The 12872-nt window shown below is 42.2% G+C and overlaps 1 protein-coding gene across 1 annotated transcript in view; it reads right to left on the reverse strand.

Annotated features, from left to right (window-relative positions):
* The window catches only part of LOC145349290 (DNA-binding protein RFX8-like), a 67056-nt gene that overhangs the window by 23792 nt on the left and 30392 nt on the right, over positions 1-12872 (reverse strand). The window contains exons 6-8 of the mRNA XM_080197797.1: positions 8262-8320; positions 1336-1492; positions 112-206 (exon numbers count right to left, since the gene is read on the reverse strand). Coding sequence (XP_080053923.1) covers positions 112-206; positions 1336-1492; positions 8262-8320 — 311 coding nt within the window. The remainder of the gene's footprint in view (positions 1-111; positions 207-1335; positions 1493-8261; positions 8321-12872) is intronic.

Here is a 12872-nt window from a genome sequence, read left to right on the forward strand (position 1 = left end):
AATCTGCAGATGGCTAGGTGTTCAGACATTAGGGAAACAATAAATTTGAACCTCCAATATACACCATAACATAAGTCATGTAATTATTCTTATTTCCAGCAAATGTCTTACTTGAAACACGAAGAGATGCACAAGGGTTGACACGCACTGAAAGTAAGCTCTAATATCTGCTGCAGTATCCAGCAAAGCTAGCAAACTGTCAAAACCTGTAATAAAAAGTAATCATATTAGGGTGTTTATACTTGCATTTTGGTTTGAGGTGCTATAGTTTTATCTCCTGATACATATCACAAAGTCAGTCAGAACAAATTTGGTGAAGACCTAAAAATGGGTAATGTCATAAATGCTCTTCAATAATGTGGAGCAATTCTTCCAGCCCACTGGGAGAATAATTCAATGTAATCAGTTCTGTGCCGGAAATCGGTGTGGAGCTGATTTCAATATGCTAATAGGCATTTCAACATCATTAGCAGGACCGGGACGAACCCTCTCCCCTCCACCAGGAGTGTTCCACTACAGCAGGGCTTACAACTGCTCCCTACTAATAGTGAACTGGTGGCCTGACCCCAATGGTGTGAATACCTCCCCCCCTCCCCACCGCACTGCCTATGGGCATTGGGCATTGCCAAGGGGACAGGGCTAGATGGGAAGGGTAATTGGGAGGGCAGCTTCTTGGTTGGGTGATTGGTTGGGGTGCAGGGTCCTGCTGCCATTTTGCATTTGGGATTGTGGGCAGAGGGAGGTAAGAGGTGATTGGGTCTGGATGGAGGGGTGCTGCATTGGAACTGCTAGAGAGGAGATGGGGGCTGCCGACAGGAGCTGGCCGGTGGGGGGGTCGGGGAGATCGGGGCTGGCCAGGGAGTGGGGACATCGGGGCTTGCCCAGGGAGGTCAGGGTGTTCAGAAAGCCAGCAATGGGAGTTTTCAGAACTGACCAACGACTGGGAGACTGGCAATGCAAGGCCAGTGCACATACGCCAATCTCTACGCTGACAGATCAGCGCATGCAGTGATCCACTCTACATGACATTGCTGGCCTCTCAGGCGGGAGTAGGCCCCATCCATTGATTTTCAGAGGGAATACCACTAGGGTATTCTGTGATGCAGAGTGTGGGAGATTCAATCTGAAAATCACGCTGAAAAAATTCGTGAGAGTTACTCCCATTTTCACACGAATTGGTGAAGCACGTCTTCATGACAATTTATAATAAAGATCTATTACATAATTATTATGGTCTGGGCGAACTATCATTGTATATTCCACAATTGTTCTTCTGTTATATGCAAACTTATATAAATCGTACATAGAGGAGTCAAACAAAAGCAATATACTTACATTTCCATTCAAAACTGCAGCCTATTTCTTCCAGTGAACAGTTGAGTGTTTTTGTAGGTTTGCTAGGAATATTCAATAGCCCCTGACTAATAATAGCACGCAGGTCAATTCTTAAAGTGCTGACCATTCTATGATTATTCAGAACTATGTGCATGCTCTAGAATTAAAAAAAAGTGAATAGTTTTAAAACAAAAATCAAAATGACAATATATTATGTATATCACTTTATATACTGTTGTTCCTTGGTCACAAATATTGGTACTTTCAAAGGATTAAGTGAAGGTAAATAAACAATTAAGTAAGATCTGCCAACTAGGCATTTGGAAGGAATTCTTCTTCATGATCTTGTCCAAAATCAGATGGAATGGCAACATAGAATGTCTTGAAATGTGAGCACTCAGGCATACCATTGACTGCTGACAAGAATTTTGGTATGTCTTTCAGAATTTCCAGTGCTCATTCCATTCACACTTGCAATATGTAACTGATGCAGTGTCAGTGCCTTTACACTTGGCAAATGTATCTGTTTTGCATCTCCCTTAGCACAACTTCCTAGATCCACAATGTGGTGGTGGCATTTCCTAAAAGGAGTGAATACTCAAATGATCAGAGCAACCCTTGTAGAGATCGTCCCCCCCCGCCAGAAAATTCAGACTTGTTTGCTAAAGACCTCAGTGGGAAGCCTCATTTTGACCTTCGAGGTGCTTCTGCCCTTTTAAGTCGCTCATTGGATCTTTGGATGTTTCAACAGCATCCCTTCTGCAGCACCATTGAAGTTTCCTCGGTGAGTCTGGTGGCTTCATAAGAACATAAGAAATAGGAGCTGGAGTAGGCCATCTAGCCCTTCGAGCCTGCCCCGCCATTCAATACGATCATGGCTGATCTGTCGTGGCTCAGTTCCACTTTCCCGCCCTCTCCCCATAACCCTTAATCCCCTCTCTTATCAAAAACCCATCAACCCGCGTCTTAAAAATATTTAGCGAGGCAGCCTCCACCACTTCAATGGGCAGAGAATTCCAGAGATTCACCACCCTTTGAGTGAAGAAGTTCCTCCTCAACTCTGTTCTAAACCGCCCCCCCTTTATCTTGAGGCTGTGCCCCCTAGTCCTAATGTCTTTTTTGAGCGGGAAGAGTCTCTCCACCTCTATCCTATCCATCCCAGTCATCATCTTATACGTCTCAATGAGATCTCCCCTCATTCTTCTAAACTCTAACGAGTACAAGCCTAGTTTATTCAGCCTCTCCTCATAGCTCAACCCCCTCAACTCCGGTATCAGCCTAGTAAACCTCCTCTGCACTCCCTCCAAGGCCAAAATATCTTTGCGCAGGTGCGGCGCCCAAAACTGCACACAGTACTCCAGCTGCGGCCTCACCAATGCCCTATACAGCTGCAGCAAGACCTCCCTACTTTTATATTCAATCCCCCTCGCTATGAAGGCCAGCATCCCATTAGCCTTCCTGACCACCTGCTGCACCTGCAGGCTGGGTTTTTGCGACTCATGCACAAGGACCCCGAGGTCCCTCTGCACCGTCGCCTGCTGCAGTTTTTCGCCATGTAAGTAATAGTCCTTCCTACCATTATTCCTACCAAAGTGGACCACCTCACACTTGCCAACATTAAATTCCATTTGCCATTTCCTGGCCCATTCGCCCAGCCTATCTAGATCCTTCTGCAGACTCTCCACACCCTCCGCACAATTTGCCGTTCCCCCAATCTTGGTGTCATCAGCAAATTTCAACACCCTACACTCGGTTCCCTCCTCCAGATCATCTATATAAATGGTAAAAAGCTGAGGCCCCAGCACCGACCCCTGGGGCACTCCACTAGTCACCATCCGCCAATCCGAATAGCACCCGTTGACCCCCACTCTCTGCCTCCTATTTGACAACCAATCCTCTATCCACGCTAACACCCTACCCCCAACTCCATGTCCCTCGACCTTCTGCAATAACCTCTTGTGAGGTACTTTGTCAAACGCCTTCTGAAAATCCAGAAAGACCACATCCACCGGCTCTCCTCTATCCACCGCCCTAGACATATCCTCATAGAACTCCAGTAAATTTGTCAGACACGACTTCCCTTTAATGAAACCGTGCTGCGTCTGCTCTATCAAGCAATTCCCTTCAAGATGCCTCGCAATTTCCTCCTTAATGATGGATTCTAACATTTTACCTACCACAGATGTTAAACTAACCGGCCTATAATTCCCTGCCTTTTGCCTGGCACCCTTCTTAAACAACGGCGTAACATTAGCCATTTTCCAATCCTCCGGCACTTCCCCAGAATCCAGCGACGTCTGGAAAATAACCACCAAGGCATCCACTATCACCTCTGCCATTTCTTTCAGAACCCTTGGATGCATTCCATCTGGTCCTGGGGACTTGTCCACAATCAGCCCCTCCAGTCTGTCGAGCACCGCCTCTCTAGTAACAGTAATGTCATTAAGACCCTCCAGTCCTACCACCTTTCCATCGCTAACACCCGGCAAATTATTCACGTCCTCCTCCGTGAAGACAGAAACAAAAAAGTTATTCAATACCTTAGCCATATCCCCATCCCCTACCACTAGGTCTCCTTTCTCATCCTCTAAAGGACCAACGTTCACCCTAGCCAGCCTCTTCCTTTTTATATATTTATAAAAACTCTTGCTATCCTTTCTTATATTAAGCGCTGGCCCAGCTTCATAGTTTCTCCTACCCTTCTTTATCAACTTCTTTGTCAATCTTTGTTGACATTTAAACCTCTCCCAATCCTCTTCTCGCCCACTACTCTTAGCTACTCTAAATTCCTCCGCTTTTAATTTAACACTTTCCTTCACCTCCTTCGTTATCCACGGCTTATTACCTCTCCTCCTACTGTCCTTTTTGACCATCGGAATAAATTTCCGCTGAGCACCAAGAAAGATCTCCTTAAAGATCCTCCACTGCTCCTCAGCACACCCTCCCTCCAACGCGCTCCCCCAGTCAACATTCGCCAATTCTTCTCTCATCCTACCGTACTCCCCTCTATTCAAACAAAGTACGCGTGTCTGGGAACCCACTTTCTCCTCCTCCATCTGCACCAGAAACTCCACCATACAATGATCACTCTCCCCAAGAGGATCCTTCACCGCAAGGTCCCTAATTCTACCCGCCTCATTACATAGCATGAGATCCAAGATAGCTCTCTCCCTCGTCGGCTCCAACACGCACTGTTCCAGGAAACTATCCCGGCAGAATTCCAAGAACTCCTCCTCGAGCCCACCGCGTCCAACATGGGTCGACCAATCAATATGCAGATTGAAATCCCCCATAACTACGGCCGTCCCATTCCTGCACGCCGCACTTATTTGCGCGTTAACAGCCCGCCCCACCTCCAGATCATTATTCGGGGGCCTATAGACGACACCCACCAGCGTCTTCCTCCATTTGCTGTTCCTAATCTCCACCCACAACGATTCCACGTTCTGCTCCTTGGCTCCAATATCATCCCTTGCTACCACCTTGATGCTATCCTTAATCAGCAGAGCTACGCCCCCCCCGCTTTTCCCTCCTGCCTATCCTTCCTAAACACTTGATAGCCCTGTACATTCAGCTCCCAGTCCCTGTCACCTTGCAGCCACGTCTCTGTAACGGCCACCAGATCGTATCCATTTGTGTTGATCTGCGCCACCAGCTCATTCACTTTATTCCGAATGCTTCGTGCATTCAGATAAAGCGCTTTCATCCCAGCCTTCACCTGGACCCTATTTGCCGTAACGCCACCAACCATACTCACGCCCCCTAATCCCTCTATTATTGGGACATCCTCGGCCTCTTTCCTTACCTGTACCCTATCCTTAACTTTAGACCTCGTAACGTCACCTACCCTCGCACCCCTCGTGATGGTGGGTATTCTGCTTGGAAAATGGCACACATGTATAATGGAAGGCAGGTCTCACCTGAAGTGGACAGTTGAAAGTACAGTCCTGCGGAACCGCCTCCCAAAGAACATAAATCCAGGTCTCTGTGTCATCATGACTTACATAAAACTAATCTGATTAGCAATAGTGGAACATTTCAGTCAATTGTCAACTTTAAACTCAGTTACAATTCAGAATTAACCTAGAGTAAGGCAAGATATGTAATTAATAGTCTTTTCATGTTTTTCAAAGGCTGTTTAGAATCTCACAGTCACTCACATATCCAACTGTCAGTAAGGTCTGGAGATAAATACAGATAGAAACAAAAAATAAACATTCCATACTGAGAAATAGCTTCAAATTAAATAGACTGAAACTAAATAGACCCAGATAGTAGGTGCAGGAAGCAGGACGCACAATCAACCGACATCCATTGATTGCAATGTAGGCAACATGCCAATTTCAAATGATCTCTGCTTCTAGCCAGCACTAACAGTGTTGTTCATTGGCTGCAAGCAGGCTGATATGTGAGTGGCTGCAAGCATTTAAAACTAACCTGCATTACTTGAAGAGAAGTTGCTTTTTGGTAACCCTCTATACAAATGCAGGTGATGATATACCTGACCTTTTACCTCCTGTCTTCTCACTCTCCAAGACTGAAACACTCCTTCCAAGTGAAGCAGTGATTTACGTGTACTGTTTTCAATCCATTTTAATTTATTTACTATTCAAAATCTGGTCTCCTCTAACTTGGGGAAACTAAACGCAGATTGGATGACCTCTTTGGTGAACAATTCCAAGCACGATCCCAAGCTAATGGTAGCTTATCACATTACTTATTCACCTTGTTCTCATGCTGGTATTTCTGTCCTCAGCTCACTGCACTGTTCCAGCAAAACTCAATGTAAGCTTCAGGGACAGAACCTCATTTTACAGTTAGAACATAAGAACATAAGAAATAGGAGCAGGAGTAGGCCATCTGGCCCTTCGAGCCCGCCCCGCCATTCAATAAGATCATGGCTGATCTGTCGTGGCTCAGTTCCACATTCCCGCCCTCTCCCCATAACCCTTAATCCCCTCTCTTATCAAAAACCCATCAACCCACGTCTTAAAAATATTTAGCGAGGCAGCCTCCACCACCTCAACGGGCAGAGAATTCCAGACATTCACCACCCTTTGAGTGAAGAAGTTCCTCCTCAACTCTGTTCTAAACTGCCCCCCCTTCACCTTGAGGCTGTGCCCCCTAGTCCTACTGTCCTTTCTGAGCAGGAAGAGCCTCTCCACCTCTATCCTATCCATCCCATTCATCATCTTATACGTCTCAATGAGATCTCCCCTCATTCTTCTAAACTCTAACAAGTACAAGCCTAGTTTATTCAGCCTCTCCTCATAGCTCAACCTGTCTTCCATGACCAAGGTACATTATACATGTGTGCCATTCTCCATCATCACGAGGGAAGCCACCAGACTCACCGACGAAACTTCAATGGTGCTGCAGAAGGGATGCTATTGAAACATCCAAAGATCCAATGAGTGACTTAAAAGGGCAGAAGCACCTCGAAGGTCAAAATGAGGCTGCCCACTGAGGTCTTTAGCACTTAACACTGAGTGCAACAATTTCAGACCAAAATCTTTGGCCCTCATTTTATTTCCTTTTCATTGCTTGTTTTTTTTTCAGTCAGCAGCACACCTATTGTAGGTACATCTTTTGTTTCTTTTCTTGTCCCATCACCATTCCCTTTGGCACTGAAAAAATAACACTTCCATCATTCAGTCTCTCCCATCTTTCATCCCGTCTTCCTTGTCCCATCCAAGCCTTGCTCAAAACCTATTAAATCTCTAACTTTTCTTAATTTTAATCAAGGGTCAAAGACCCAAAACATAACTCCACCGATGCTGCCTGAACCGATATCTCCAGTACGTTCTGGTTTTATTATAAAAGCACCAAACATTTATAGAATCATAGCAATAGCTAGAAAAATATGAGCCAGCAACTAACTAATTGATAATCCATTTAAATAGCAGTGGGAGTGAGTCTTTCCTGTTGCTGAGCACATATTCAGCTATGCCAAGTTAGGTGAGGTTTTGGCTGCAATGTTGTGCCCCAAAATGTTAATGCTGGTATTGCACATTGATTGAAGTCAGGATCTAGATACTTCTGGGAGCTGTTCATTACCTCTGCCACTGAAGTTGAGTGGAGATAATGTTTTTACCCTGTTTGTTAGCCTGTAAAAACAGTATCCCAAAAACTAACAGATGATTTCAGTGAAATCTTGTACATAGATAGTGCACGGCCCAAATAGGAACTGATTCACTTTTGCAAATACTTAGTTTCAGATCTGGATTTTTTTAAAGGATCCATTAACATAGGGAGATATAGGGCAAATTAACTTTTTTTTTAGAATGTGGCTTGTTTTATTTGGAACTCACTCACTGTTTTAGAATTTTCTGCACTGTCTCAGTTGCTGTGGTGCAATTTGTCATAGCTAGAGTTTTTGGAGCAGGTTATTAGATGTAGATTAGCCTGAAACCTCCTCAGTGAAATGGAAGCTTTCTTCACTTGTGTATGTGCTAACACCTTCACCTGCTTGATTCAAGCCATATGCCGTGGACACCATTTTGGAGTTCTAAGGGCAAAACCTGGATGCAGCTGCCCCAACATCTCACCAACTTCCCTATTTCTGTACTTCCAATGTCTCTCTGAACAATGCATAACCTGAACATCAGAGTTGGCAAGGAAATCTATTTTGAAATCAATAGCCTGATCAAGGGAGAGTCTGTCCCAAAATGTTAAGCTATCTTTTCTCTTTCAGATGTTGAGGGAGCTGCTGTGCTTTTCCAGCATTTTCTGTTCTTTCTTCATTCTAAATTCAGCTAGGGGAAGGGATGCATTTTTTCCCTTTGGAGAAAGTGTTACAAATAGATGCAGGATGAATTCATATTCAGTTAATACAATGGTGTGAAGTTGATTTTATATCTCCCATTTTAAATTATATATATTACTTCTCTACCAACAAAGTGTTCCCTATATTATGTGTTTATTACCTTTGCAAGATTGCATATACACGTTCTTCTTCGTAGTCGATTGACAAACATATTTGCTGCTGAAAAATTTAAAAGTCATGTCAGATAAGTGTTTGCATACAAAATACAAAAAAAGACTTAATTCATAAAGTAAGTGTGGAAGCACAGGTGCTATACCAAAGAGTTATGATACTAGTTAATGTTTTCAATTCTTCACACAACATGCTGTGTCAGAGTGCTCAGACATGGCAGTTTTCAAAGTAATTTTCCCAATTTCAAGTGTGGGATTTTGTAACAGAAAATGTGTGTCATTCTAGTCCACCTTTTTGTACGTATAAACATTTTAAGATTTTCTTACTGCTGAGAGTAATAAATCAAATTCACTTGTCAGCTTCTATGAATTTGCTAAGTATGTTTTCATCCCTAATGGTAAATGGCAGCTGAATCATGCATGATTTATTTTCCAGTGTATTTCAGTAAACAAGGTACAAGTTGCAAAGAACCAAAGATCGGACTTAATTTTATGTGTTGACAATAGCAAAATATATTCTAATTATGAGTAACATTATAAAATTAGATTTAGTAGAACATCTGTTTATTTCAGGTTGACTGAATCTGAGCAACAAAACAAATTGGTAACAATTAAAAATTGGAAAGGATAATGATATTTTAAAAGTTGATTTGTGAGTTAAAACAGAGATGTTCGATTACATAGATGGGATACGTGGAATAGATGCTGTATTTTCCAGAGAAGATTCATTACTGGACAGATATGTGCCCAGGAATCAGAGAGGATGTTATAAGTTTCATTAGGTGGTTATTGATGGTTTCCTCTCTGCAGAAGAATGATAAATAAACTCCCACAATCAGTTTATGAAGTGAACAATTGAGCCTGATAGATCAAGAAAATTTGAAGTTTGGCCATGGGTCTGTGCTAAGTTAGATGATATCAGCCAGGATAGCATTTGAGGTGTTATTTTTCACATCCTTGGGTTGCGGAGAGAAATATCAATTTAGATTTCTGTTCCTGATCATTATGATACTTTGGAAGCGTGTCTAAAAGATAGGGAGAGGACGATGACAAAGGTAACATGCGTATATGTAATCCCTTTAATATAGAAAACTACCTAAAACACTTCACTTGGGGAGAGAAAAATATAGATAGCAATAAATGTAGGAATGGATTCTGAAAGCTTGAGATTAGAAGGGGTCATCTAAAGTTGATTGAAAATTATAGGCTTTAATAACGATGTTAAAGGAGAGAAAATGACAACTGGTTTCTTTAGGTGGGAGTTCCAGTGCTAACAAGAACATCCTACCAATAGCTGGGTGAAGGAAGGGGCGATAGTGAAAGACAGGGTAGGATGATCAAAAGGGTTTGGGAGGGAACATAAATCTGGAAAAGGTAGCAAAGATATTATGAGCAATTTAAAGGTGAGGATAAGATTTGAAAGCCTATGTAAGCAGTTGAGAAATGGGAGAAAAAGATAAACGGAACTTATTCTTTCAGGACAGGATGTTAATGACTGCATTTTAGGACAAATGAGCATAGGTCAAGATGATAACTTGTCTGAGGACTTTAGAGGGGTAAAGGAGGTTAGGGATATGTGGGATTAAAGGAGATAAATGGGTTGAAGGTTGATTCTTTTGAGAAGAGGAACAATATGGGTTTTGAAAGAGGGATGGCCATTGTCTTAGGGAATAATTAATGTCAAACCACGGGCAGTGCAGGAGGGATGGTTAAGTAGGTAGAGATTGAATAATAAGGAAATCAAGGAAAAAGCAGGTGGGTGTTACAAATTCCAATATTGCCTTCAATATTCTCTTGGGAATATTCAAGCTCATTTCTCCAAGTCATTGGGATGTCCAACATTTAAGGAAGTGACACCCTTCTGCATGCAAGGCTATAAAGTCATCAGCATACACAACCAGATAAGAATTTAACACACCCTACCAAATAATCAGATTCTTAAATTATCCAAAACTATTTCCAGAAATCTATGTCTTAGCAGCCACGTTCATAGATTTCCATTCCCACTATCCAAATATACCTGTCATGTTTTTTCAAGCTGGAAATCCATTTTTCTAAATGCATAAACAAATCTTTCTTTTGTTTCTTTAAATTTATACTGCATGCTTCAGACATTAATTAATAATCCCTGAGAATGCTATGATTCACTAAATTATATTCAAAATTATTGTTGGATTGACTTGAGAAAAATGTGAGTACCCTGGCATAAAGCAACACCTTTCATTTTTGACCCACTTTTAATAAGCAGCGAATAATTCAATTTCCCCAAAGATATAAATATCTTCTGTGGATTTGTTTCTCTCTTAGTTAATGAGTTTAGCAATGTTCTTTCTTCTTCTTGTCTGTTCCACACAACAACATTTTCTCCTTCTTCATTTTCTCAAATGCCATCTCTTCTTGCAATCTGCGTTCCTTTCACGCTTGCTCTCCTTCCTATTTATACTGCTCTCATGTTTGTTCTTGCTCTAATTGAAAGTCATGCACTTCTGGTGAGGCTGTTTCTTGCTTGTTTTCTCCATGATCACGATTCTGGCTAATTCAAGCTCATAATATTTTATTTGGATATTTTGTTAAATCACATTGTTTCTTTTCAATGCACTTTTAAATTTTGAACATCGTAAAACGCTTTTGTCATCAGTGTAGTTTAATATTCCAGGTAACTGCCATGACCTGGTACAAAAATGAATTGTCCTTTCAGTGTTATATTGGATACAGTGGTTCTATCACTATGTTATGTTGTCTGAATGTGCAACATTTAGGGATCACAGAATCAGAATCATAGAAGGAGGCCATCTGGTCTATTGTGCCCACACTGGCTCTCCCTGTGAGCAATTTATCTGATACCACCAACCCCATCCCCCCAGACCTAAACCCACAGCTCTGAAAATTCTTCCTTTTCAGATAATCCAAATCCCCCTTGCATGCTTGGATAGAACCAACCTCCACCACACTGTCAGGCAGTAAAATCTACAACCTAACTTTTCCTCTGGTCCCCATTTCTTGTTTTGCCAACTACCTTCAATCTGTGCCCTCTTGTTCTCAATTATTCCACCAATGGGAATATTCTCTCCCTATCTACTCTGTCCTGACCCCTCGTGATTTTGAATAACTGTCAACTCTACACTCAACTTTCTCTTCTCCAAGGAAAACAGTCCCAACTCCTCCAATCTTTCTATATAACTGAAGTTCCTCTTTCCTGGGACTATTTTTATGAATCTTTTCTGTGAATGCTCTAATATCTTTACTTCCTTCCTAAAATGTGGCACTCAGAACTAGCCGCAAAACTCCAGATGAGGCTGAACAAATTTAATATAACATTCTTGTTTTACACTCCATGGCCCTATTAATGAAGCCTCGGATATTGTATACTTTATTAACTGCTCTCTCAACCTGTCTTACCCATGATTTATGCACTTATACACTTATATGCAGCTCCCTTTACTCCTGCACTCCATTTAGAATTATACCCTTTATTTTGTGTTGTCTCTCCACGTTCTTCCTACCAAAATGAATCATATCACACTTCTCTACATTAATTTTCATCCGTCATTTAACAACCTATTACACCAAATGGCTATGCCCTTTTGAATTGCTACACTATCCTCCTTACAATGCTTCCAAGTTTCATATCATCCATAAATGTTGAAATTGTATACCAAGGTTTCGGTCATTACTATTTATCAGGAAGAACAAGGGTCCAAACACTAATTCCTGAGGAACTCCATTACAACCTTCGCTAGTCTGAAATATATTAATTGCTACACATGTATGTTCAGACAGCATTGTTGTTGTTTATTCCAGGGAAAAACAAGTGTGAAGCTACAGGATGGGCTCTCTAATAGCATAGTTAATGTAAAGCATCAAATACCCTAAATGGAGTTCAATTAATTTCTTGGAACATTTCCTCTTACAAAGTATCTGGGAATACGCAAGTATTTTTTGGAGGTGTCTTGGTGAGTTGATGGATTTTCCAGCGAGGACTAGAGGAATAGGTTGTCTGTCTGAATGTGCAACATTTAGGGATCACAGAATCAGAATCATAGAAGGAGGCCATCCGGTCTATTGTGCCCACACTGGCTCTCCCTGTGAGCAATTTATCTGATACCACCAACCCCATCCCCCCAGACCTAAACCCACAGCTCTGAAAATTCTTTATTTTCAGATAATCCAAATGCCCCTTGCATGCTTGGATAGAACCAGCCTCCACCACACTGTCAGGCAGTAAAATCTGCAACCTAACTTTTCCTCTGGTCCCCATTTCTTGTTTTGCCAACTACCTTCAATCTGTGCCCCCTTGTTCTCAATTATTCCACCAATGGGAACATTCTCTCCCTATCTACTCTGTCCAGACCCCTCGTGATTTTGAATAACTGTCAGCTCTACACTCAACTTTCTCTTCTCCAAGGAAAACAGTCCCAACTCCTCCAATCTTTCTCTGGGATGTCGCCTTCTGCGATGTCGCCTTTTGGGATATCGCCATCTGCGGCATCACCTTCCGGGGTGTTGACTCCATAATGTCGCCAGGGGAGCAGGTCTGGGCTTGGGGCCAATGTGAAAGACTGCAACAGGTAGGAAGGTCTGCAGCGTCAATCCCAATGGGT

The sequence above is a fragment of the Carcharhinus amblyrhynchos genome, chromosome 10 (assembly GCF_965287045.1).
Source record: "Carcharhinus amblyrhynchos chromosome 10, sCarAmb.v2.hapA, whole genome shotgun sequence".
NCBI classification, from domain to species: domain Eukaryota; kingdom Metazoa; phylum Chordata; class Chondrichthyes; order Carcharhiniformes; family Carcharhinidae; genus Carcharhinus; species Carcharhinus amblyrhynchos.